The sequence below is a fragment of the Pteronotus mesoamericanus genome, unplaced genomic scaffold (assembly GCF_021234165.1).
Source record: "Pteronotus mesoamericanus isolate MK-2021 breed Mesoamerican mustached bat unplaced genomic scaffold, CSHL_Meso_final contig_68, whole genome shotgun sequence".
In the NCBI taxonomy this organism is placed as follows: domain Eukaryota; kingdom Metazoa; phylum Chordata; class Mammalia; order Chiroptera; family Mormoopidae; genus Pteronotus; species Pteronotus mesoamericanus.
Window position 1 is genome coordinate 2,626,205 of NW_026555234.1, and position 26,532 is coordinate 2,652,736.

The 26,532-nt window shown below is 66.1% G+C and overlaps 1 protein-coding gene across 1 annotated transcript in view; it reads right to left on the reverse strand.

Annotated features, from left to right (window-relative positions):
* SORCS2 (sortilin related VPS10 domain containing receptor 2) overlaps window positions 1-24,107 on the reverse strand; it is a 277,701-nt gene extending 253,594 nt beyond the window's left edge. Inside the window, exon 1 of the mRNA XM_054582215.1 lies at window positions 23,667-24,107. Coding sequence (XP_054438190.1) covers window positions 23,667-24,107 — 441 coding nt within the window. The remainder of the gene's footprint in view (window positions 1-23,666) is intronic.
* Between the last annotated feature and the right edge of the window lie 2,425 nt (window positions 24,108-26,532).

Genomic DNA, 26,532 nt, shown 5'->3' on the forward strand with positions numbered 1-26,532 from the left:
ACTCTTCACGGGCAAGACCCCCGCCCCCCCCAGAGCCGGCGGGTCTGCCTAGGCGGTGGCTGTGACCGGGACAGATGGCCGTCTGGCTTAGTGGGTCCCGGGGGAAGGGCTGCAGCCCTTCTTTATCCGGCTGGCTTCCAGGCCCGGGCAGGGGACCGCCTGCCCTCCACCTGTTCGGGATCAATCAGCAGATTCCCCGCTGAGGCTGGGCCAGCGGGGACACTGGGACTTAACCCTTCAGCGGCAGGACGGCACGCGCCACAAGCTATGGGCCTGTGTGCGTCCAGCGTGGCTCTGTCACCTCCCACCCTCGGCCCCCCCGGCTGGAGGGACTCCCGGGGACTGGCAAGGCCAGGCCTGGGCTCAGAGGGACCCGGGTTCTCATCCAGATTCTGCTCTGTGGGTTTAGGGACCCTAGGCCCTATGGAGGGCAGTGACAGCCACCTCCCAGGGCTGGGGAGTGGGCACAGGCAGGGTGTGCGGCGCCCACTTCAGGGCACACCCCACACACGGCAGAGCCATCGCAGGAGAGTCACACCCTGGGCTGTGCAGGGAGCTTTTGGGGGCCGCCAGCCACAGCCACAACGTCTCCCCGTGGTGGTGGTAAAAGCAGCCCCCGATTCTTTGACTTTGGTGCCGATGAGAGGTGAGGTCTCTGCCCCTCCCCTTGTACCTGGGCAGGCTTCTGACAGGCGGGCAGTGGAAGACCACAAGGCCTCCACGTCTCTGCAGGAACCCCACGCTGGAGCCCAGGACCCTCACATAAGGACCCTCTGCTCGAAGGCCACCAGAGACAGGCACAGGCCACACAGGAGGAGCTGAGGGCCCAGGACACAGGTGTCGGCACAGCCTCCAGCGGCACAGCCCCCGCCCCCGCCGCCCGCCCGGCCACCACCATGTGCAGGAGCTCACGCTGCAGCCGACCCCACTCTGCACTCCCCGGGCACAGAGGGTGCCGGGGGCCCCGTCCCCGCACCTCCCGGGACTGGACCCGGCACACGCGGTCCCACCCGCACCCCCGCCGCTGGCCCGCCCGCGCTGGCCCAGACCGCTAGGAGAGAGGAAGCCGGAGGAAGAGTCCAAGGGGACAACGCCACAAGCCTGGCTCCGTGCTCTGTGCGGGCAAATGCCGCGGCCAGAACTCCTTCCAACTCCGGCGGCCGCGCCCTCCTCCGAGCCGGGAACAGCGCCGCACAAGGGGGAAGAGGCCTCGGCCCTGCTGTCTGCAGCCCCTGGTCCGGCGGGGAGGACAGGAAGGTCAAGCAGCCAGGACGACGGTTGTGCAGGGCTCACCGGCCGTAAAAATGTGCGGCCACAAAGCACTAGTGCAAGCAACCCTGTCCGCAGCTCCGCCCGAGTCGACCAGGAGGGCCTTCTGGAGGAGGCAGTGCCCCGGGAGGGCATTGAAGGGTGAACAGGAGTCTGCCAACGTGCCCTGTGTGATTGGGTCACGTTCCCCCTCCACCACCCTTTACAGCTCCTCCCGGAGCGGTGTTCACATCTCACTCCCCCGGGGGAGAGAGAACCGGCCAGGCCAGCGGCCATCACCTATCAATCACCGAGAGGAGACACCAAAGCGCAGGTGTCAGATGTCTTCGTCAGGATCAAGTGTCACCGAGGAAACTGGGGGACAGCATAGCCTCAGGGTCCTCCTGGAGGGGGAAGGAAGGGACAGGCAGCCCGTCCTCCGCACACCCCCACCCCTGGCACCATCATCATCAGGCGTGGGAAGGAGACGGGCACCAAAGCCACAGGCAGCCTTCAAGGGCCAGAGCGACAGCCGCCCAGGGCCCGCCGAGGGGACACCGCAGTCCTGTGCTCACCGCCCGCCTCCCACTCGCCTGCCTCCACCAACACCGACTATTAAAGTCACTCCACCTGCCCTGGCTGGTGCGTCCCTGGTCCCTTTGCCTTCACACTCGGCCAGAGCTCGGCCAGAGGCGGCAGGTGTAGAGGAGAAACTTAAACGCCGTCCAACCTGCCTTCCCAGCCCGCTTGGCCTGGCCCCTGGGCTCAGCCCCAGAGGTCCCCAAGTGACCTGAGTCCCGTCCCAGCAGGCCACCGCAGTCCCCCGACCTGCCCAGGTACCCTGGCTGGGGCAGAAGCCACACTCTCTGCACATCTCTGTTAATTTGCTGATACGATTAGTAGTAACAAGATCAAACAGCCGTGGGCTCCTACGCTGTGCCCGGGGTAGGCGTCAGTATCCCCGCCGAACAAGGAGAAACCGAGGCCCACCACCCTCCCAGGGCACGGCGCCAGCGCGGCCCTGCGCCTCAGCTCCCCCATCGGCAGGTGCGGTGAGCGCTGCCCCGCGGGGCTGTGCAAGCACCCAGCGAGTCCATTCAGGGGAAGCCCTGGATGAGCGTGCGTGGGGGGCGTGGGGGAGGAGCCCCCAGCTCCGCCGGGCACCCCGGCACCCCCGAGGCCCTCGTCCGCCCCCGTCCTCGGGGCCTGGCCCCAGCCTGCAGCTCCGACTTGGGCGTTCCCGGCCTCCCGGGACACCCCGCACCCCCGGCACCTGTCACGGGTGCTGGGGCGGGCGCTCCGTGTTCACGCTGACAACAACCCGCCCCCTCTCACTGACCGTCAGATTGGGTCCAGCTGTCCGTGGGAACTGGGGCCCCACGCAGGGCACACTTGGGTCCCACAGAACCACAGTCCTCCCAGGGCACTGGAGTGACCACGCGCAGCTTCAGCCAGCAAGCGAGACACCACAGCCCCATGCAGGCGGGCAGACCAGGCGGGCGCGTGGGTCCAGGGACACCCGGACCCTCGGCGGGCCGGACGCTGACACACTGGCGACCCCGAGTCGAGCCAGGCCGCTGCACTGACCAGCCGCTGGGAGACTCCAAGCACCCAGGAACAGCGGTGGTGGGCTCAGCTGGGTGCGTAACACAGCCCTCAATGAGGCAGAAATTCCTAGATTTCTTCTTCAACCTTTCAAAGAGACCTTGGCAAAGAGGCGGGCACAGGGTGCTGGGGCACAAGGTCACCGCGGCCGCCAGGAGATCAGAGAGAAACACTGCGGGGCCGGCTTCGTTCCCAGAACAGGTGCCGGCCGCGGCCGCACAGCTCTGCCCACGCGCAGGAGAAGCGCACAGGTCCACGACCCGCAGGAGCCCAGGGGTGCCCTCCCAGGCCACACCCACGTGGGGTCAGAGGCAGGGGAGGGAGCAGGGCAGGGAGAAGGGAGCGCCGCGTCCCCGTCTGTCCATCCCCTGGGGGACCACTCAGCTTTGGACGCTTGTCCTTGGACTCCCTCCCTTCCCCCAGATGAAGGAGTCAACACCCAGCCACCAAGGCCTTGCCCAGGCCGATCCCCCTCACCGTTCCCGCGCAGGCACGGGCCAGGCCACGAGTCACCCCTTCCCGAGCCCAGCCCTTCCTGTGAAGGGACCAGAAGGGCCCACGTGACACCGCCCTGGGCGCTTCATCACTCACTGGCCACCCTGTGATTCCAAATACACCGGTGGTTCTTTCTGGAAACCATCTGCATAGCTGGGCAGCTAGTGCGTGCGAGGCCCCTGACCTCTGACCCAGGGACTCCCTTTCGGTGACCTTGTCCTAGAAGTCGTCAGACATGTGGGTAAAGAGGTGCATCCAGGGGTGTGGATTTGGTGGCGGCGTGTCCATACATCGTTTATAATTTCAAAAATGAGGGTCTTTCCGAGGACCCACTAGGACAATGACAAAGAGATAGCACGACCGCACCGTCACCCGGAGCTCCCACAGGGTTTCCCCCGAGGAGGAGCAGGCTCGCGGCCGAGCGTCACGCGCACAGAGAGCTCCAAACCCGGCAGGGCTCTCAGCTTCGCCGGGAGACGCACGGGACGGCGCGGGCTCGGCGCCGTTAGCTCTGCGGCGGGGACTGTCGGGGGCTTTAGGTTTCGTTTTTCATGGACCCTTCTGGCAAGGTCTAAAAGAGCGTGGCCAATGTGCTCAACGGGAACATGAGTCTAGGTCTTCTGCTGAATCGCGCCAAGTCAGGGCTCAGGGACCTGGGGTTTCGGCACCTGGGGTGCGGTCAGGCAGCCCTCCCCCCACGGCCCAGCCAGGAACCTGCCCCGGGGGAGGTGGGAGATGCCCTGCGGGAAAGCCAGTGAGCGGGCTGGGGGAGCAGTGAGGGGAGGCACAGATTCCCGTCTCCCTCTGCTTCCTCTGCAGAAAACCCTTCCCGGCCCCGCCCCCAGCACCTCGGGAGGCCCACACCGCTGGGCCGCCCTGCCCTCCTGTGTGGGTCCACGCCCACCTCTGCCGCCCACACCCCTTCCCCATCGCTCCAGCTCTGCCCTGCCGCTGCCTTTGCTCGCCACTGACCCCGCTGCCTGACCGCAGACCACCCCCCTCCCCACCCCGCTGCCGCGGCCGCCACAACATACACCCTCCCTTCCCACAGCTTTCTGGAGATAAAATCCACACCCCACGTGACGCGTCTACCTACAGGGCACCCCCAGTCGCTCTCTGTGCACCCCCAGGGTTGTTGCAGACGCCAGTGTATTCATTTGTAACATTTTCAGCACCTCGCAAAGGAAGCCCACACCTGTAGCCCCCGCCCCCCACCCCGGAGGCCGCGGGTCCCTCCCCTTCTGCACAGATCTGCCTGCCTGACCGGCCCGCGGCACAGGGACAGCCCCGGGCCACCTGCGCTCTTCTGCGCCTGGCTGCCCTCGCCTGGCATCGTGCTCTCAAAGGCTGCCCATGGGGACCAGGCATCAGTGCTTCGAGCCTTTCCGTGGCCGAGTCACCTTGCGGTACCTGGACAGACGGCGCCGTGTTTACCCGCGCGCCAGCCGGGGCTCTCCGGGCTGCTGGGGCCCGCGCTGCTGCGGGGCGGGTTCCCAGGCCGCCCCCGCCCCCGCCCCCGCAGGCCACAGGCCGCCATCTCACTAATGTCGCCGCGTTTACCTTCTCTGTCCCTCTCTCCTGCTCCGACACAGAGGCCCCGGCAGCAGGGACCTGGCTGACTTGGCTGTCGCTGAATCGCCGCGACCCAGTGCCCTGGCGCCCTGGCAGGTGCTTACTAATCCCTCTGCTCGCCGGGCGGGGGGCTCCGGGAAGGCAGGCCCGGCATCTCTGCATCCCGCATGCCTGGTGCGTGGCAGGCACTGGGTGAGCCCACCGGTCCCCAGCGTCACTCCACCTGTTCTGCTCCACGGCAGGCCACTAGGGGTGACTCTCACCTGCCCCCTGGTCCAGTCCACGCTCTCAAACACCTTGAAATGGAAGGGCACGGGGGGAGGGCGACCCCGGCCACAGGAGGCGTCATGGAGGAGTCCTGCGGCCCCACACCCCCCGAGAACGGGCTCTGCAACCGGGGGCGCGCCGGCACCTGCAGTGCTCGTTCCCAACGCAGATGCCCGCGCAGGACACGCAGCGGGTCCCGCCTCCGTCCTCACAGCCAGTGCCCTCGAGAGAGTCTAACGCACACCCAGTGAGGGGGGGACTCCTCGAGGACGTCAGTCAGCAGCTCAGGGGAAAGCCAAGGGCAGAAAAGGTGAGGTTGCCCTCGAGAACATGGGGACATCTGGTCAACCCCAGGGGGGGTGCCAGCTCTGGATGAAGACCCGGGCGGGTAATTAGATGTTTAATGGGGCGCTTCCCTCGAGCTGACACGCCGGCCCGCGCAGGTAACTGTGATTTATTAAACAGCATTCTGCCTATTAAGGCTTTCTTCCTCCCTCTGACAAATCTTTGGGGCGTGACGGTGGTTTGAAGAATCATTCCTTTAAAAAAAATTAAAACCTGTGTGGGTGTCCCTTAATTAATCACTTACTTTCATTTGCAATTTAGAAACAGAAGAACGGATGTGTGCAACGTGCTAAAACCGTTTGTTGGAAATCTCACGCCAACTCAGCCCATCCGTCACTCCTCACTACTCAGTGACCAAGTGCGTGCCTGCAAAGAGGCCTGGCAACGCAGCGGCGTCCGGGCAGCGGCCCCGGCGGCCGCTGCAGCGGGGGGGACGCAGGGGCCGCCACACACCGGACCGGATCTCTGCTCGGGGACCCCGCCCACTCGCGCTGAGCCAGACAGCAGCCCCGGTACCACATCAGCCCTGAGTCAATTCATCCCACGCGAGCGCTCAATAGGCATTTCCAGACACCCCTACAAGGGACACGGAAGCCTTGCTTGCCCTGGGGTGGCCCGTGGCCCCGCCTGAATTTAGGAATTAGGACGCCAGGACTCTCGTCCTTCTCTCCTGCCACCCCTTCATCCAGCGTCTCCTTTCTTCAGTTCTGTCGCGAGGCCCTGCCATGCCGCAAGCCGCGACCCAGGTACCGGGTGCAGAGCTGAAGCAAACAAGGCCCCCGTCCCCGACGCCGCACCCTGCGATGGTAGGCAGTCGCGCTGGGAGAGTGTGGTGCGGTCACCTCCCGGCCCCGAGCCTCGGTCCCCAGCTGCTTGCCCACAGGGCAGCCTCCGAACCAAAGCTGCCAGCAAGCCGGGCGTGCGGAGCCAGACCTTGAGGCCCTGGCCTCAGCCCACATCCAGCCCCAGGAAGCCGTGGCTCCGGTGTCTCGAACTGCTGGTACTTTCCGTGGAACTAGCTCTGAGCTCCATCCCACGAACCTCTGATGTCTTCTGTCACGTGAGCCGAGCACGCCCTTATTTCACAGGGGTGTGGAGGAATCACAGGGAGCATGCAAGGGTCTCAGGGGGGCAGGGTGGAGCGGCCGCTGGGGGCCGGGCTGCCTCCACGCTGCCATCTGCTCCGCGGGAATCCCTGGATTCCGCCAAGTTCCCGACCCACTGCCGCGGTCTCAAGCGGAGCTGCAGGTTAGCACGGGCGGCGCCAGGTCTCAGCTCAGGCCGGTCACACCAGACCCCTCCCCCGGGGGCAGACATGCGGGGAACCAGGTCAGAGGGCCTGGTCTGCAGGACATCAGCACCTGGCGGTCCCAGGCGACGCCTCAAACTCAGCGCAGCCCTGCCTGCAGTCTGACCCTGTCCCTGTCTTCGCAGAGTGGCGTTTCTCATAGTGACAGACACACACGCAGAGCCAACAGGCAGAAAGACAAACCAAACACAGATCGCACGATACAACCAAGGGAACAAGCAGGAGGCGCGGGCGGCAGGCAGGAGGCCGCACCGAAGGAGGCTGACACGGGAGGGCTTCGCTCAGGAGGGGAAGGGAGCCGGCGTCGGGGGACACAAGCTCTGAGGTGGGGAGGGCGCGGCACGTCCGGCAGCTGAGCTGGCCTGGCACAGCAGGGGTCGGCGGCAGGGTGGCGGCTTGGGAGGAGGAGCGGAGGCCAGACAGGGTCTGCCCTTTGCCCCGAGGGCCGCGGGAGGCCGCGGGGTGGTCCCCGTGGGCTACGCACGTGGACGGGCCCGGCCTGCACACCAGCCACAGCGGCCCCTTCACGGTAACGTCCACCTCCGTCACCGCGCCCACGGCGTCAGGGACTCGCCCACACGCAGAGCACGGCATCAGGCTTCAGATAAACGCAGCGCAGGCGCCCCCCACTTTAATTCCCCAATCTCGCATTCCCGTCCTGTGCGCTGAGCCGAAAGAGAGAAAAAGAATCCGCACTAGGTTTAACAAGGCATAGCGTGTTAAATGTCTTCACTCTCGAGAGAGAGGAATTAGTTCAGTGGGCTGCAGCTGATATCTATAATTAATATCTATGAAAACTTGAAGCCCTCCCCCCCAATATTTTTTCAGGGTGGAAACCCTCCTGTGAGTTCTAAGTAATTAACAGTTTGCTCTCCGCCGCGGTAAAAATGGGCTTCCACCTGCAACTCATTTCCGTTTTGGCTACTGAGGCCGTCTTTTGAGTGACTGGAAAGAAAGCTCTGGGGTCCGATCTCCGAGCGCGACTGGGAGGGGACCCCGGGCGGAAGGGGAGGGGCGCGGCCAAGGGCGATTAGCAGCACAGACCCTCCTTGTTTGGGTTCAGGCGTTTAATCCAACTGTCCGCTTCAGCCAAGTCTGAAGGCCCATGAGCTCCAAGCTGACCTTCTGCCTCTGGAGGGGCCCCGCCCCCCGACCCCGGGCCTGCCAGAGGCTTGCCCGCCCCGGCCACTCACTCCTGGGCACGCGGGGAAGCCAGGCCCACAGAGGGCCGGTGATCTGCCCAGCCAACCGGGGGCCGGGGGAGGCGGGCCGAGCAGTCCCCTCTCTGAGGCTCTCACCCGTCCCCCAAACCGCTCGCCGCTGGCCATTGCAGGACGGCAGGCGTCCAGCCCAGACCCCGGTGCGGCCCACCCAGCGAGCCTTTCCTGGGCTGCTTCCCCCGCTCCGCCTCCAGCCGCTCGGTGTTACTCCTGTTCTTTGTTTGTGCAGTCGTCACACGCACGCACACAACAAACGGCGGGGAACCCAAGAGCAGAAGCCGCAGCCTTGGGCGCCTTCCTCCCAGGTGCGCGGCCGCGCCCCCCAGCCCTACCCTGTGGGACCGCCTCCCATTCAGAGATGCTCAATAAATATTTGCTGACATGATGTCCTCTGAAGTTGACCGAATTTTGCCTCCATGCAGATGAAAAACGGTCTGTGAGAGCATGTGGCTCAGCGCTCACGAGAGAGGCTGTGCCGTGGGGCCCCGCGCAGGTCCGCAGACGAGGGGCGACCCAAGGCCCAGGGTCGGCCTCAGTGGCTAAGTGTGCTGGTCCCGGGGACGGCGTGCCAGGGGGGCTCCGGGGTAGGGGGCCGGGAGGGAGCAAGAGCTGGGGGGCCGAGGTGTGGAGGCCAGGCTGGAAGGGGCCGGGCAGCAGAGGGGCCGGGCGCGGGGCGGGGCGAGGCGGCCCGGAGGGCGGCCGTGGGGCCTCAGTGCCCAGGCCGGGGAGGCTGGCGAGGGACGACGGCGGGGGTGTGGCCGACAGCAGCCCCCCCGGGACGCCCACCTCCTCATGCCCAGGCCCCGAGCACACACCACCGTCCGCGGGGCCGGGAGGCACGATCCATGTCAGGATCTTGGGGTGCAGGTGGACGGTGGGCTCCCTGGGAGGCCTAATGGAGCCCCAAGGGCTCTCACAGGAGGGAGGGGCCGGTCGGACATGGGGGCGGCCATGCGGTGGCACAGCAGAGGTTGGGGCGACGCGGCCAAGGGGTGCGGGCACTCCCGGAAGCTGAAAAGACCAGGAGACAGAAAGGTGTGGCCCTGCCCCCGCCCTCATTCTGCTTAGCCAGTGACAGGGACCCTGGCCTCCAGAGCTGCCGCAGAACAGGTCTGTCTTGTTTCCAGCCACCACAGGCCCGAGGACCGGAGGCGCAGACCCCACCGTGGGGGGGGCGGGGGACTGGTCCTGGGCCGAGGGGCAGGGCTCACCTTGCACAACAACCAGGATGCTGACCCCCGCCCCTGCGGCCCGTGGCTGCCATCGATTGGAGCCCAGCCGGGGCCCCTCAGCTGCACCCCGCCCCCCGAGGTCCACGAGCCGAAGAGACTCGCAGCCCAGAAGCCCGACCAGCAAAGACGCATCCCCGCGCCCGTCCCGGTGGGCCGCCCTGGGCACAGTGTCGTCTTGTTTCCGTGACCTCGACTTCGCGCTGACCTCAGCTGCTCTCGGCAAAGGCCAGACACCCAGGAATGTGCTGCACGGGGAGGGGGAGCCCCCTCTCCCTGCAGAGGCCCCGCTGGGGGGACTCCGAGGCCCTGTGAGCCTGCCCCCGGACGACTCCTTGGCCACCGCCCCACACACCGTAGGCGCCCACGTGGTGTTTGCTGAGCGAGACTTCCCACCCGACAGCTGTCCTTTCGGCAGAAGGAGCTGTGAGCAGAGGCTGGCTTCCTGCTCGGAAGACCAGAAGGGACCCGTGTGTGACTCGCCTTCTCCCGTCGCTCCTGTCAGGCAGCCAGGCCTGGCAGCCAGAGCCACCAAAACAGCGAGGGAGCCCGTGCGGCCCACGGCCCCGGCTCCCGGCGGGGCCTTCGCGGCTCAGCGGGGAGGGACGTGGAACACAGCCCCAGGAGCCTGCCCCAGCCACTCCGATTCCGAGGGGGCTGCACGGGCAGGACTCAGTCACCGCTGAACGAAGGCCACCACAAGGCCCGTCCCCAGGCCAGGACGGCTGTGCTCGGTCACGGCCCCCTGCCCCGACGCCTGCCGCCCACATTGCCGGCTGAGAGGGCCGCCCCAGCCCAGCCCTGCCGGGCCCGTGGTCCCTGCACGGGGCATAAAGACCTTGCGTGTCCTGGGAAAGGACCTCCCTCCTGGGATGGGGTCGCCCGCCCCCCGCACGTCCCCTGGGCCTGTCACTGCAAAGCCCCCACCCGGCCGCCCCCGGGGTCCCGTGGGTGGATGAGCGCCCATTCTGGGCCCCGCAGGGACGCACTGGCAGCCTGCAGGCTGCATTCGCCGGCCTCGGTTTCTCTCGGGGAGGGGCCATGGCCCGGGACGGCTGCGGGAGAGAGGCAGGGCCCAGACAGAGACGCGGGACATGGGAGGCACACCTGGCACCGGCCCCGCCCGCGGCCGCCCTGCACCTGCGGGCCCGGGAGCCCGGGAGCCCACTTTTCCCGTGAGCGAGCTGGAGCTAGGTCCGGGCGACGCGGAACCAAGGGTCCTGCGTCGCCCACCCGCTCCAAGCACAGCGTCACAGGAGTATGGGAAAAGCAGGAAATGGGGTCACCCAGCCCACCCTCAAGTCACCCAAATCCAACAGGCAAGATCTGACTATCCGGCCAGAACAGAGCCCGGAGGCGCGACACGGGTGGACGACCCTTCCCAGGAGGGGCAGGAAACAAGGGGAGACCTGGGGGCCCAGGGACGGGAGTCAGCTCCAGGAAGCAAAGACCCCTGAACGACAGCTCCCCGGAGCCCCCGCGCTCTGCCCCCTTCTTGCCTCTCCGCAAAAATTCACCCCCAGCACCGCCACTGAAGGGGCAGGGCGCCCACAGAGACTCAGGCGGAGACATTCTTGATGGAATTATGCAGAAGCCGACACCAGGGAGCGGTCACGACCTGCGGGCCGGCTCCGGGAAACCTGTCCTCCCGCTCTCTGCCAGGTGCGGCGGGGGGTAAAGGGATTAAGGACCGGGGACAGTCTCAGCCCCTGAACCACACCCTCTCCGCCCATCACACCTGCTTCCCTCTTCGTGGTCCCGCCAACGTGTCTGTGCCCGGTGGCATCTCAGGGGATGGTCCCCATCATTAAAAAGGCGCCGTAACACATCAGGGAAGGGACCAGACGGTGCTGCGGTGCTGCGTCTGGCTCCGCCCGTGGACCCGCCCTTCTCGGGTCTTCCTCTCAATCCCAGACGCGAACATGCAAACGTGCAGGTGCTCCCTCCTCCCCTCCTGCTCCTCTCTGGAAAGCTGTCCCCAGTTTCTCCGGGCGGGGCAGCTCAGGGGCCAGCTGCGCTCCTGCAGAAGGATGGGGACGCAAAGCCAGAAGCCACTGACTTAAGGAAAGAGCGTAGACGTGCAGTTTCTTGCGCGAGCGAGCCCGTCGCCCTGACGCAGGCTGCCTAAACTTCCAGGAGGTCTGAGGAGCGGCCGGAGCCGGGAGGCGCCACCCCTCCGCCTCCCCGGAAAGCCCCCTTGTTGAGGCCGGTGGTGGGCAGGCAGCGACCCCCGGGTCCCCTTCCTGGTGCGAGGCCCAGTGGCCGGCACCCAATGCACCTCACGGCCAGGCCAGTGTCCGAGGCGGGCACCAGGCACCCCACTTTACAGGACAGGACTTGCCTGGGAGGGGACAGGCAAGCGTGAGCAGCACAGCCACCCTCCTGGGCACCCCTTCTAGGTCAGGAGCAGGACTCTGGTCCCCACCCAGCCAGCAGAGGACATGGGCGGATACGGTCCGAGGATGGCAGCCAGCGGGCCGACCCGGGCGCCCTCCCTGAGCAGCCACCTGCCGCAGCTCCGCACAGCAACTACTAAGGTCGCCCCAGGCCCCAGGGAAATGCCACGCCCCCTCGGGACACCCTCCCTGACCCCCTGCTCACAAGGGCCTCGGTGCCCCAGCCCCTGTCCGGGACCCCTCAGCAGGAGCCACACTTTGCCCGGACCCTATCACCCCTTCCGGTGCCAGCTCTGGACGACCCGCCGCAGGACGAGCACACTGACCCCTCCAACTTCCTCCCTGACCCACCCGCCCTCTGGGGCCAAGCAGCCTGAGCCCAGCGCCCGTGGGCACCAACAAAGACACAGGGACTCGCCGGCCAGCGGGGGCCACAGGCCGCCGGGAGGCAGCCACACAGAGGGACCCCCCCGTGGGGGGCTGTGGGCACAAACGGGTGTGCTCAGGGGCGGGGCCCTCCCCAGCCAGGCCGGCTCCCACCCACTCGGCCTCCCCAGACCCCGGACCAGGGCATGGCCACGGGCCCATCTGTGCGGCTGGAGAGCAGGCGCCGATGAGCACGGACAAGAGGGGGCTCATCCCCACAGAAATCTCCAGGGACCCTGGGGGCGCCGAGCGCCCGATCGCACCCGGCCTGGGGTCCCACACACGCTCTGCACGCCATAGGCACGCAGCAGCAGGCAGGACGCTCGGCCAGTCGGGGGCCGGGCCTGACTCACAGCCTGGGCACCGGGCTGGGCTTCCTGCAGACCAGGGGCTGCCCAGAGGCTCCCTGGAGGAGCCTGAGCCTGGGGGCGCAGCCCGGCCGGGCTCTGTGGTGGCTGAGCAGATGGGGGAGGAAGGGAGCAGGGTGGGCAGGCTCAGGCTAGAAGCAAGAAAGCCTTCTCCCTACGTGGGGTGCTGAATATTCATAGTATGTAAATGACCCCTTTCCCAGAGCCCCTCCCCTCTCAGCACCGATGTCTGAGCCCACGGGCCCTGGAGGCTGAGAGAGTGGGCTGGGTGGACTTCTGCTCCTTGGGCCCCTCTCAGCTCCCACCCTGAGGAAGTCTGGCACTCAGGGACAGGCCTCAGGAAACGTGCCCCCAGAAGAGGGAAGAGGGACGGAGGGCAGAAGACAGCCTTGCCCCCAGCCCGGTCCACCAACGCCCGGCCCTAACCAAAGCTCCCCAGTTTCGGTGGACACGGCAGGCCGTTGGGAAGCGCTCGGGAAAGCGGGACCCCAAGGGGCCGGAGAGCCCAGGGGTTTGCCTCCTCCCCCAGGAGCTTCCCCCGGCCCTACGCCGCTCCGGCTGGGGGCTCAGGGCGGCCAAGTCTCCTCCCTCGACACCCCAGGAGTGAGGTGGCCAGGCCAGGCAGCGGGGAGCAAGGCCACCTCCATGTGCAGGGCGCCCCTTTCCTTGTGCGGGGGTGGGGGAGGTGGGCACTGGTGACTTGGGGGTGCAGGCTGACTCCCTCCCCAGGCCGAGGCCCGGGGAGGAGGGGTTCAGGAGAAGCCGGCCCCAGAGCCCCTCTCCTGCAGGACCCGCTGGGAGGGAGGCCTGGTTTCAGGTTTCCCTGTGAGCGCCTGCGCTGCTCAGCCCTGGGGGGAGAGAAAGAAAGTCCGGCTGGATCTTAAGAGGCGAGTGTTCCTGGCAATAATTCCTATCAGGAAACTTGTGAAAAACCAGACATCAACGGGAAAGGCTCTAAAGGCCGACACAGGCAGCCAAGGGCCTCAGGAAACACTGCTGCGCTTTGCTCTGCTTCACCAAAGCGTTCGGGCAGGGGAAGAAAATGAAACCACACAGCGTTCCTCCGCTCACAGACGTTCGTCCCCTCACAGACGGGGCAGGTTCCGGCGGGCGTGACCGCAGTCTTAGGCAGGTGGCGGGGGCCAGGAGTGGGCTCCGGAGGTACGCGGAGCCCGCCCGGGCCTGCCTCCCCTCGCTCATCCGCACCCGGAGGGGAGGGGCGAGGCAGGCCTGCCAGCCCTGTCAGGGGCGGGAAACCGAGGCCCAGGAGCAGCCCCGCGGAGCCCACCCACCTCAGGGAGCCCGCCCGCCAGGGCGGACCCAGCGCCCGGGGCACCGGCGCGCGCTGGGTGGGCTCCGGGGACCCGCTGGCCCCCTCAGCTCAGCCCAGGCCCTGGAGGGAGCGCGTGGGGCGAGGGCAGCCTGCGAGCACCCAGCCACGGCCCTCAAAACACGACTCCTTTTACATCTTTTTAAAGGGAACAGTCGATGCGACGGTGAAGACGCTCGCAGGCAGAGAACGAAGGCGACAGGGAAAGAGGCCGCGGGTGGGGGCTCCCCTGCCCTCCCGAGGGCGAAGCCAGAACTTACAGTGCCTCCATGGCGCTGCCGGGGGGGGGGGCACGGAGGGACGAGCGAGGGAACGGGGGGCACCCGGGGGACCGCTCCCCAGTCCCTCCCCGACGGCTCTCCCTCCTCCCAGGCTCCAGCGCCCTCGGCACCGGCCGTCTTTGTTGAAAAGCTGAGCAAAGCCATGTCCGGCATGTTGTTTTGTTTTTGTAGGTGAAATGAGCGAGGCTGGAACTAGGCCTGTATTTGAAAAGCCTCAGCGTCATTTTGGAGCTGGCATCCCTCCAGCTGAGCCACGGGGAGCAGAGGCCAGGCCGGCGGGAGGGGGGCCCCCAGCATGGCCTGGCTGGCAGGGCCGCCACCCTGAGTCCGAAGCTTCTGGGCGGCTGTTCCCACCCCCTCGCCGGCCGGAAGCAGACCTGGCAGTCCCTCCGGCAGGTGCTTCTCCGGCAGGTGCTTCTCTGCCGAGCAGGCATCGCTGCGCAGCAGCCGGACCCAGCAGGGCTTCGGAGGGCAGGCAGCGGGACAGGGAGGGTGCCCCCGCCCTGCCGCCCACTGGCAGCGCCCCACTTTGGCCTTTCCGAGACCCTCACCGAGGAAGGGAGCGGGCTGGGCCTCGAGCTCCGACAGCCCCTTGGGACCAGCCGCCACCTCTGATAAGCCTACTGGGCACCTACTGAGCACAGGCCTGGGGACAGCAGGGGCCAGACAGGTAGACGCCCCGCCCTCCTGGGCCCCACACCCGTGGGGGAGACAGGACACCGGAAGCAGGCTCTGGGGGTTCACGAGAGGAGAAATCACTCCCGGGGTCTGTCCGCCCCCTCCCCCATCCCACGGCCACGTCCCACGACGCGTGTGTGTTCTTTCTACACACGTGCCGCTCTCGCTGCCTGCTGCCAGCTCCCGAGGGGCTGGGAAAGAAGTTTGTTGTAACGTTTTGATAACATTATTGCCATAGAATTGGTTTCCTTTTAACCCCATAGGTTTTATTTACGCCCGTAATGAAAACTACATCCTGACAAAGCCCCAGGGCTTCTGGAGCTTTGACGGGGGGAGGGTCCTAAGGCACAGGAAGGGCTGAGCCCCCCACGCCAGGCTGGGGTCCTGGGAGCCAGGCCTGCCACGCATCTCGGACGAAGAACGGACCGAAGCAGGAGCCCGGGAGACACCCAGGAGCCCCCCACAAAGGTCAGCTGATGAGTGGGGAAACAGGCTCGGAAGGGGTTAGGTGGTACTGATGTGAATTAAATGAAGACCTAGAGGATTTTTATTCAATGCTCTAGTTTTGCAGAGTGAAAGCGAGTCACCTAACCAGCCACTGAGACAGCCAACACAGAGAGGCACCTGGAAGTCTGCAGGAAGCGGAACACGCTGGAGCTTGAAAGGCAAACCGCCAGCCTCGGGGAAGGCAGGAGCGGGGGCGACTTCCTCCTCCACCCGGGCCAGGCACCGGGCTGAGCCCGCTGCTGACTCTCCCATGTCCCTGGGCTCCGCGCAACAGGCCCCTCCCGTGGGTCCCGGGAGGGAGACCCCAGGGTTAAGGGAAAACAGAAACGAGAGCGACTCCCGCGGCCCCAGCTCACACCAGGTCCTTTCCAGGCGCGGAACGGGCGCCTTGAGCGCTTGGGTATCGTTCCTCCGAGCCCACGGGCGGGCGGTGTCTTCGGGGATTGCGACCCCACCACGGCTTGGCAAGCAGGCAAAAGTCAAGGTTGCCAGAGGATGAGCTCGGCTGCAGCTAAGACCTCAGGCTCAACCACAAAATTAACATGGAGTTATCAAAGGGTCGTGCAATCGCGCCTCTGGGTAAACAGCCAAAAGAACCAAAAGCAGGGACCTGGAAAGTAGTTCTACACCGAGGTTCGTGCAGCGTGGCCATTCGCAGCCCACATGACCATGGGCGGGTGGGTAAACAGCGTCTGGCCCATCCACACGGCAGAATAAGATTCCGCCCTAAAAAGGAAGAAAATTCTGACACGGGCCACAGCTCAGACGAATCTCGAGGAGTCAACGGTGAGCGAGATAAGCCGGTCACAAAGGACACGCAGCGGCCTTTCCGCTGACGTGAGGCCGAGAGGCGGCGGATGCACGGACACGGAGGCGGAGAGGGGCCCGGGGCGGGGCGGGGGAGCGAGTGTTTCACGGGGACGAGCGTCCGTGTGGGGAGACGGGAAGTCCCGCAGGCGAGGGTGAGGCCCGCGGCCCCGCAGGGCGAGCCTGCTGGATGCCACCGGGCTGGACCCCGCACGAGGGACACTTGTCATTTCTATTTTCCCACAATTGAAAAATAATAATAAAGAAAAAAAGAATAAAAATACTCCTTGCACGAAAAGAATAAGCGCCCAGCTCAAGAGGGGAGGCACTCCCAGCACGTCCCTGACCCTGCCTAGCCGTGCGGCCCAGGGCCTGTCCCCTCGACTCGGGGACCTGGCTGTTCTTGTCGGGGACGTGAGAGCGATCTTACCTGCTTTGCAGGACTGTTTCTGGGACCGATGACAAGGACACTAGTGACATGCTTGGCACAGCCAAGAGCACATAAACAGCACTGTGGCCCTTCCCCTTACGGGTGGGCATCGGAGCACCGTGCACACTGAGGAGAGCTCGCGACTGCAAGAGGGCGTGGCACCAGAGGCCGAGGCACGGGGTGCGCCCGGGAGACAGTATCTCCGCCTCGGACGCTTCGGCAGCAGGCACGGCGCAGAAGCCTCCTAACAACACCTTTCCAAAAGACGGCTGAGCTGAGCAGGCAGGGCCACAGGCAGCCCGGCCCGCTCTGTGCTTTAATTTGAACTTCACTTCTCACTGCGCATGGGCAGCGGCCCCGAGCAGGAGCCGCGGGAGTCGGGCGCTGGGAGAGCTCCCGCGGCAAGAAATTATCTGCTTTTGCAAGAGAATGACTAAGGAAGGAGAGCGCTGTTATTTTAAGATCTTCAAGCGAGTGTGAGAAGAAACTAATTAAACGATTGTAATTTTCTCTGCAAATACAGTAACTGACTGCTACAGAAATGCAAAATAGAGGGAACTTCTCTGCTTCAAAAGAACAGCGGAGTTTTAAAAAAAATTTTTCAGTTCTCGGGTGAGAGCTCACGTCCAAGCACCCTCATGAAATTTTTAAAACGGCACACGGCACTCAGTCGGGATCAAGACGGCCAGCGCAACCTCTGTCCTGGGAAGCGTCCCGACCACGGGGCCTAACCAGGGACGGTGCCCCCGCTGCCCTGGGCGGGCTGCCCCGCAATCACCCGTCGCCCTGCGGTCGAGAACGGCGTAAAGGTCTGCGGTCCCCAGGCGGAGCCCCGGGCAGGTGAGGGGCTACGCAGCAGGACCTGCTACGGGCCCACAGCAGTCCCCGCAGCCGCTAGGAGAGCCGGGAAGAGCCCTGGGTCTGGACAGTGTCAGCGTGCGGGCCCGAGGCCTCCCACTTCGGGGGACACCGGCCCCGTGAGCCATTCACAGGCACACGGCGCCTCTCCCCCACCACAGTCCAAGTTCACAGAACCAGGAGAGGCTTTTGGAGGGCTCCTGCGGCCAAGGCAGGCTGGGGCAGACTCACACGCGTGCCTCCGCCTCCCAAACGCTGAGGGTGAAGCCTTGCTGTCCCCAGTGCAGAGCCAGGGCCCCCTGCTCCCTGGGCTTCCACACCTCGGGGCAGGGGGCAGGAACAGCTCGGCGGATGAGGAGCACCCTTCTGCACCCCAGAAAGCACCCAGGCAACTGGCCACCGGCAGGGGGACAGTGAAGCTGGCCACTGGTAACAATCTATAAATAACTGCATCTCCAGAGGCTGAGAGAAACAACAACAACAAACAAAAACAAGGAGGCCCCCACACAGAAGGCGATTCACACGCTCCCCTCGCGGCTCCCTGAACTGGAAAGGCGCCGCCGGGACCCTCGGCGCGCTGCCAGCTCATTTCCTAACGCTCCAGCGCGGTGCTCCCTGACGTCACCCTCGGCAGCCTCCACCTGCCTCTGACGAATGACAATAAAATAAAAATTAAAAATCACGGCCGCTCTCAGAAAGGCCCATGCAAGCCCTGGGCTGCCTTCTAATCTGAAGGGTGTGCAGGAGAATGATGTTAATTTATGACCTCTTTAAAATACTCTCAGGAGCCCTCACGCAGCCACAAATTAAATAGCCACTTTATTAAAGTAAAAGGAGGCTTCTGCAGCATGGCTGGGGGCTTTATTAACGGGCTGTCTTTATGCCTCCGAGCTGGGCCTCCTGATGGATGGCCGTGTCCTCTCCCTGCCTGGGCTGCTGCCCCCTCACTCCCGGCCGGGCCTTCATGCTCGCCCTCCCGGCCTCCCGTGCAGCCCCACTGATGGTGACGCTGACGCTGCCTGTCCTTTAGGGATGCGGGGTCAGCACCTCCTCCAGGAAGCCCTCCCTGACTTCCCCGGCGCAGACTCCCAGGGCCCCAGGGCAGCCTGTGAGGAATCCCTGTGCAGACCGCCCGTCTCACCAGGATGGGGGCTCTGGTCGATCCCGCTCATTGCTGCGTCCCCAGCCCCTCAGAGGCCCTAGAGAAAGCGGCTGGTTCGAGGCCGCCGTGCGGCCTGCTCTCACTCGGGGCTCTCAGATGCCCTCTTGCCTCGCCTGGAGCGGGAAGAATGCGGAGGCCCCAGGGTGGCCCTGGCGGGTGTCCGCCTACGCATGCCTCGCCTGGTTCCACGCCAGGACCTTCCCGGCCTTACCCACCCGGCCGCCCTCTCCGCTCACTGCCACCTGCCCCGCCACGTGGGTGCCCCCGCTCTCTCATCGTCCTTGACCCAGCCGCCAGGCCCAGGGCCCCCAAGGGCCTTGCCGGGTCGGCTCCCTGACAGCAAGTGTGACAGGTGCGCAGCCCCGGTCCCCGCGTCACGTGACCTCTGTCTGCCTCTGACCCTTTCTGGGCAGCCCCTGGCCACCCCCGCACTCCCTGGGGCCACGGCGCAGCCCCCCGCGCGCCTGCCCCCGCGCCCCTGCGGACAGCCGGTCCCGCCCCGTGCGGCTGCGGCTGCGCGGCTGACTTCGGCATGCGGCTCCTGACCTGGCGCAGCCGCGCTCGCCTCCGAGAGCGGGAGCCGCGGTCCTCACAGGACCGCCGCCCTCAGGCAGGCGCAAGGCTGCCGATCGGCTTGTCCCCAGGTTCGGGCCTGGGCATTCAAGACCCTGAAGCGCTTTGCAAGGTGGCCTGTAGGGTCTTCGTCCGTGGGGACTGCCTGCCCCAACGCAGAGGCCCTTCGGACGCACCCTTCTTGCCCTTCGCCCGCTCCGGGGCCCCAGCCTGGGCCACGCCGCCCCTCTCTGGGCCTGCACCCCGAGGTCTCGCTCCACGGCCCGCTCCTCCCAGCGAGGGGCCCTGGGCCACGGACTCCCAAGCTCTCGGGCCCCCGTGTCCACACCCAGGCTAGCAGGCTCGGAGGCGTAACTGGACATCGATAACCCCAGCCCCGCACTGTCACCGTGGGCTCCCCGGCCTCTCGTCGCGGGTCCATTAGGAGCCGGCCCCAACGCGTACCCCGGCTGCTCCTGTCCTTCCCTTCCCGCCCCTGGACCGCGCCGAGCTCCATGGTGTGAAGCTCAGGGGCTGCAGAGGCAACTGAGGCCACGCCCCTGCTGTCGCGGCTGAACTGGGTCTCCCAAAATAACCGGGTGCTCGAGTCCTGACCCCCAGAACGCCAGCACCTGACTAGTTAGAGGCAGGATCTTTAAGGAGGGAACCGAGGTAAAATGAGACCTCTGGGGCCTGATCCATTCTGACTGGTGTCCCTGTGAGAAGAGACCAGGACACAGACACACAGGGACGACGCGCCAGGACACGGGACGGAGACAGGCACTGGCACGCCGAGGAGAGAGGCCTCTGGAGGAACGGCCCCGCCACACCCTGACCCCGGACCCCAGGGCTGGGAGAGCACACACGTGTCGTGCGAGCCCACGGCCCATGGCGCTCTGTCTGGCAGCCCTAGGGAGCCAGCGGCCCTGCCCGCAAGGGCCTGGCATCGGCAGGCGTCATGGCCCGAGTCACACCTTCCGAAGCTCCGCGCTTCTGCCTGGCGCGCCCGCGCCCTGGGTCCCCAAGGCCCCGGAGCAGGGGACGGAGACAAGCTCAGAACCATCTGTGCACGTAGCTCCTCTCGGCACCCCAGCGCCACAGACACACACGGAGCAGATTGGCGGGGGGCGCCGCGGCGCATGCAATCTGCTGATGCACGGTGACGAAGCCGGGCAAACGGGGCCTGGCTGCGTGGTGGCCAAAGCTCACGTTCAAGTTCACCCAAATTGAAGTCCAAGGGCCACGACGGAGGCGCCCAGGTGAGCTGCGCTTACAGTAAGCGTAATAAGCACGTGACTTCCCAGAAATGGTAAAATCCGACCTGGCACAGCACAGTCCCTTTGGGGTAACATGAGGCTGCGACCCCAGAGACCAAGGCCAGCACTCTGAATCCACCTTCCGATCCCCACCCCCTCCCCACCTCCAAGGGCAGCTCAGGAGACAAAACCCAGCGCTTCCGCCCAGCCATGCAGATCCAGCAAAGGTAACGCTGGCTGGTTCCATGAAACATAAATTTCACACGTAACACTTTGTTTCTACAGCTCAACGTCAGACAGAAAGGCAGTGTCTGCTTCCAAGCAAGGCCCCTGCCACATCTCCACGGGAGGGGGGACACCTGGCCGCTGGCGGACCGCACAGAAGGTCCCCCGCGGCAGCCGCCGGGCCTTGCTCAGAACCAGCTCGAGTCCCGCGGCTCCTTGTTGTGGGCGCTCTAAAACCCCACTTCAAAAGCCCATCCCCCTCGTCCAGTGCTTTTTTAAGACTCTGAACAACACCTGACACAGCAAAGCAAACCCTTCCTCGGCTCATGGAGACCCCGTGAGCAGAGCGCACCTTCCCAGGCCTCCATCACGGGCAGATTGGGCAGAACAAACTTGTAACGGGGCTCCGCTCGGCAAACTGGCCTCCAGGTAGCTTCCTCCCGGCTGTCGCTCCCAGAGAGGGCGCTTTCAGCGGAGGTGACCCCCAGCGCGGGATCCCGGGCTAAAATCCATGGCTCTGTAGCTGCCAGCTGAGGGTGGAGGAGCAAAGGGCACCTCGGAGACACCTCGGAAACACCTCGTGGGCCAAGAAAACAAGGCTGAGAAACAACCATCAGGGAAATGGCTTTACGGGCGCGTGGTTCCCGCTCTCAAACCCGTTCTGAGTGCTGCCCAGGCAAGGGGAGGCTCTTACCGGGGCCTGCTCCCCCCCCCCCCACCCCAACGCCTGGCCTCTCCAGAGCTCCAGCCTCCGTGGACCCGCCCTTGGGCCGCGGGAGGCAGCGCGAGCGGGACCGTGCCCAGTCGGGGCTCCGAATGTCCCCGCCGCCGGCCTTCCTTGGCCCACGGACACCAGAACTGCTAACGCTCCCATGGAGGCGCGGCAGCAACGCCCTGCCCTAAAATACCATTTCACCTGCTCTCCACCCCAACCCCTGAGACATCCCTGCCCCGCGTTCCCGGAGCCCAGAGGAGAGGCGCACCTCCCGCTCTGGACTTCCTGAACCCCGGCAAGGAAGCCAGCGTTGCCACACCTGCCCCCAGGTCCCCCTCTCCTGGCATCCCCCGGCCAGCAGCCCCGTCCCCCAACCCAGACACTGTCCCCAGGGAACAAAGCCGGGCAGGCCGCTCCGACAGCAGCCCGCTCCAGCACCTGCCCCGCGCGTCCCAGCCCGGGCCCAGTCTCTCCGGGGAGGCCACCGGGCCCTCAGGTTCTGTGATCAGAACGGGCAAGGGCAGGGGGGCGGCCAAGCGCCAGTGAGTCCCGAGGCACAGGTCCCCCTTTGGGGGCGGGTCTGCACCCCGCCGTCTCTCCCCCCTCTGCCCCCCTTCCCTCTAAGAAGCTAAAATGACAAAGGGACTAGAGTGAGCGCGGGGCCAGCAACCTCCGCGGTGGGGGCCGGCTGGGTTTAGCTGTCTGGCTCCGCAGGGCGGATGCTCATGTGTATTTGTCCCCTGGGGTTAGTGGCTCCCAGTGCCCTTTCGCTCTGTAAATTAGTTCCCTGTGGCATGTGGTCTGTTCCTGGGGCAGAGCGAAGAAGGGCTGGGCCCAGCGGCACGTCGGGGTCTGACCCTGACCTCAGGGTGTGGTGGGGACCCCGTGGGCTCTTCTAGCGAAGGGCCGGCGGCGGCCTCCGTGAAGCACCCCCACAGCACCCAGGGCGCCCCTGCTGGCCAGGGGACCCCACAAGCCAGCTCCGCACCCCCTCCCCCAGGGCCTCCCGTCTGGCTAGAAAATATCAGAAACAATCAAGCCCATCGGGTGCGGCTCCCCCAACATTTTCATCCTCCTCCTCCTCAGAAACCTCACCAAGGGGGAGCCCTGCGGGCTGCACAGAGGAGGGGGTGAGGGTCCCACCGCGCCCGGGGTGACAGCGCTTTCCTGGCGAGGGGCACACCCAGGCTCCCGGGCCTCCGCTCCCAAAGCATACCGGGCTCCTGGCCCAGAGCTGCCTCCTCAGAACACTGGGGAGCAGTGGCCAAGGATGAGAGCTGGGGGTTCAGCCACTGGGGGGACCCCCGTGAATAGCGATGGGAAGGAGTGAGCAGAGATTTGCATCTTTCCTCCCTACACAACCAGCTCCCCACCACCACACAGACACACAGAGCTGCCACCACTGCCCCAGTGCTAACCCAGGAGGGCTTCCTGGAGGCGACTCCAGAATGGCCATGGGTCATCCTGGGTGGGGTGGACCAGGCAGGAGGCAGCCCCCAGGGGGAGACTATGAGAATACCCCTAAGCCCTGAGACACACCACCAAAAAGCATGCGACAGGGTCCCAGACCGGTAGGAACCACTGCGCTGGGAGAAGGAGGCACGGGGCGGGGGGCGGGGGGGGGACCCTAACAGGAGCGGCCTTGTGGGTAAAGGGGGTCGTGTTGAACTTCCAGCTGGTTCAAAGCCGAAGTGGCAGGGGCTGTGGGATTAGGGGGGAGGGCGGGACTGGGGGGAGGGCAGGGAGTTTGCTGCCTCTGTTAGGGAGCTGCGGGTCGCCCACCCGGCAAGTACAGGCAGGGCACAAAGCGCAGGGCACCCAGGTGCATCCGCTGGTGGGAGCTCAAGGGAGCCGCGGGTCACATGAGGGTCATGGGGAGAACGGTGACCCCAGAATCGGGTCCCCAGCTAACCAGAGAAGCCCTGTGCGGGGTCCCAGACAGACGGATGTGGAAAGGGTCCTAGAGCCAAAGCCCCAGAACGCACCACTGAGCCACTGGGGAGAAAGCTGAAGGCGGCCGAGGAGCAATCCCGAGTTGGGGGGTAATCTAAAGGGCCTGGGGCGCCCGGATGTGGCCGGGGTCCCGAAGCCTCTGCAGACAACCCCAGCACCCGCAGCCTGGGATGGGGAGGCCATCGGGGGCGCCCCCAGGTGGCTCAGGGTCCTGAAAGTCTGTGGAAATATCCCCGAGGTGAAGCAGGGTGCTCACGTATCTGGGGACCTCGCCCCAGGTAGCCAGTAGCCAGGGGCCGGTAGGGGAGCGCACGAGGTGACTCGTGTCCCCAAGTAAGCCGAGAAAGCTCGCGGCGACCTCCGGGCGGCCCGGAAGTGGGGGGCTAAAAGGTGTGCGGGGCAGGGGCCCCGGGGCGCGCAGAGGTCACTTACGCTGCTGTTCTCGCCCGTCCAGTGCACCATCGCCTGGTTGTGCGTCGCGTCTCCCTTGAGCACGAACGAAGAGCTGGTGAGCGCCGGGGAAGCCGCTCCGGCCGCCGGAGCCGCCCGCGCCCAGCGCCCCTGGCCCGCGGCGGGGGCTCCGTCCTCGCCGGGACCCGGAGCGGGACCCGGGGCGCCGGGCTCCACGCCGCGCTCCTGCCCGTCCTCGCCGCCACGGGGCAGCGCTCCTCCTGCGAGAGAGCTCGGCAGCGACCGGGTCAGCCGGGCAATCGGACCAGGCTCCGGGGAGCGCCCCGCCGCCCCGCCGGCGACCAGCAGCAGCAGCAGCAGAGGCAGGAGCGGCCGCGAGAGCGGCGGCGGCGCTTGGGCGCTCGGAGCTCGGGCAGTGGGGCCGCGGCTCTCCGGGGCGCGCGCGGGCCCCCGGGGCGCCATGGTCGCTGAGGGGCGGCGGCGGGCGGCGCGGGCGAGGGAGACAGCGGCCGCGAGAGCCGGAGGGCGCTGGGGAGCGCGAGCAAAAAGCGCAGAAAAAGGATCGGGCGAGGGGAGGGAGCCGACGGGAGGAGGGGACTCGCGGCTCCGCCGTTGCCGGCGCGCTCCCAGGCGAGGGCGCACCGCCACCTGCTGGCGGCCCCGCGCCCACCCTCCCGAGCGCCCACAGCTCGAGGCCGGGCCAGAGGTCCTGGGGCGCGGCCCCACCCCGTAAGGCCACGGAGCCTTCTACTCGCTTCCTGTCCCTCCCCACCGTCCCTCCGTTCTCCCTCTTTAGTCCCTGCCCTCCTGTGGGTACTGGGCACTGCACTGGGCCAGCCTCGGGCCAGCCACGGGGACAAGAGGTGCCGCCAGCCCGTGACCAGGCCCTGAGGGGGGGCAGACCACACCCAAGCGGATGCCTTTATAGATGAAATGACTCCACAGAACCCAGACTAGGGCAGAGTGTGTGAGTGTTGGGGTATGGGGCGGTTTCTCCTGTCGTGGCCTCTCAAGACCTGACCCTGGAGACCGAACTCAGGGCCAGGAAGACCCAGGAGGGGACCCTCTGTGCAGCGGGAGGGCCCTGCCAAGGTCCCGGGGCTGCTGGGGCAGAACCTGCTCCTCCAGCAGCCAGTCCAGGGCTCAGGCTTCAGGAGCTGCCGGCAGGGATGGGTTTATGGAGCAACTCCAGGGACCACCAAGGGGGAGCCCCTGAGCAAGAGGACAGACGCTGGGTAGAGGGGGCGTCCAGAGGGAAAGGGTGGGGATGCGTCCCCCCTGGACAGAGCCTGGCAGGCCAAAGGGAAGGGTGCGGAGTCCCCACCCCGCCGAGGTCGCTGAATCCCTTAGGCGGATTTCAGCATACGGTGATCCAGTGCCTGCCGGGTGCGCCCTGTTGGCCTCAGAAATGGTGCCGTGGCTTTTGTCCTCTGCCCCGGGGCCCCTGCATCAGACAAAGGCCCTGAGGCCGCGTCCCTCTCACAGCCGCCTCCCAGCTCCAGAGAGAGCCCAGAGGCCTGACATTTGGGAACGACAGAGCCGGGTCCCCTCTGGCCCCCAACCCCTGATTGGGCAGGGCCATCGGCACTTCCACGGCCACCCCTCTGGCCACTCGGAGACCGCGCGGGGAGCTCCCCAGGGGGGCGTGGTACAGAGAGGCGGGGTGGCTGGGTGCGGGCGGGCGGCGGGGGGAGAGGGAAGATGGGGGGAGGCCCGCACCAGGGGCTTCCCACTCCTGCGCTCACTCTCCTTAGTGCCCACGTCAGGGACTGGGCTCGGGAGTGAGAGAGGGATGCTGGAAGCGAGGAAAGCCGAGGGAGAGCCGTCGCACGTGGCCATCCCGATGGAGAGCAGGTTCCGGGGACAGCAGGGCCCCGTCGGGGTGCGGCCGAGGCGGGCACTTCACCTGCCCGTTTCCTAGGCTCCCCGCGCTGATGGGGCCGCGCTGCCTGAGTCAGGGGCTCTCCACCTGCCGCCCTCACCGGCAGCAGCGTAGAGACCTGGGGCTGACCCAGCGGGGCGGCCGGGCTCACCGTAGAATCTCGTGGGCACTTGGGGAAATGCCGGCGCCCAGGTCGCAGGCCCGCCCTTTGGCCCTCGGGGCGGAGCCCCGCCCTGGCCGCCCCGGCCGCCCCAGGGGACGCAGATGTGCGGCCAGCCTCGGGCCCTGCCCCGCGGCGCGGCTTGTTAGAGGGGCTCCTGAGAGGATGGGCACAGAGCGAGCGCCAGGCACAGGGCTGAACCCCGTCAGGGGAGACTTTGCAGAGCAGTAGGGTGGGGGGAGGGAAATGCAGGAGGGAGTAAAGCCGGGAACGCCGCAAATTCCTCTGAGGAAGTAGGTATTCGGGAATTCCCGGAGGACCACTCCAGTGCAAGTCCCAATCACTTGTTTTCGAATATCCCATTAATGGCTGTCACAGAGCCGAGGCTCCCAGATTTTTCCTGATTTCTCCGTTTCCACGTGGTTCCTGGGCGTGCGTCACACGGGCAGCCCGGGCGGTTGTCAAATCGCAGGGCCCCGCCCCCGCGCTCTCCCCAGGCCAAGGGCGTCGCGGCCCTGAAGCGGGGCTCACAGCAATAAACGGCGTGAAAGGGAATGCACGGTGTCCTCGCCTTTAAGCTTCATCTCAGAAATCGAAACTTGCTGCCACACCACTGACTCCGAAACGGATTTTTTTAATGCAAATGCTTTGTGCGCTTCCTTTCTTTTCACAAATAAAATTTGGGTTGAAGATCATGGCTCCAGGATCTCAGCGTGGAGGTTAATTGAAGCTCACTGCTCTCCCTCCTCCCCAGAAAGGGCCGTGGCCCCGTGAGACCGACCTAGACCTGGCGGCGGCTCTGCGAGGGGGCCTTGGGGGGCCCTTGCCGGGGGCTCGTGCGCAGG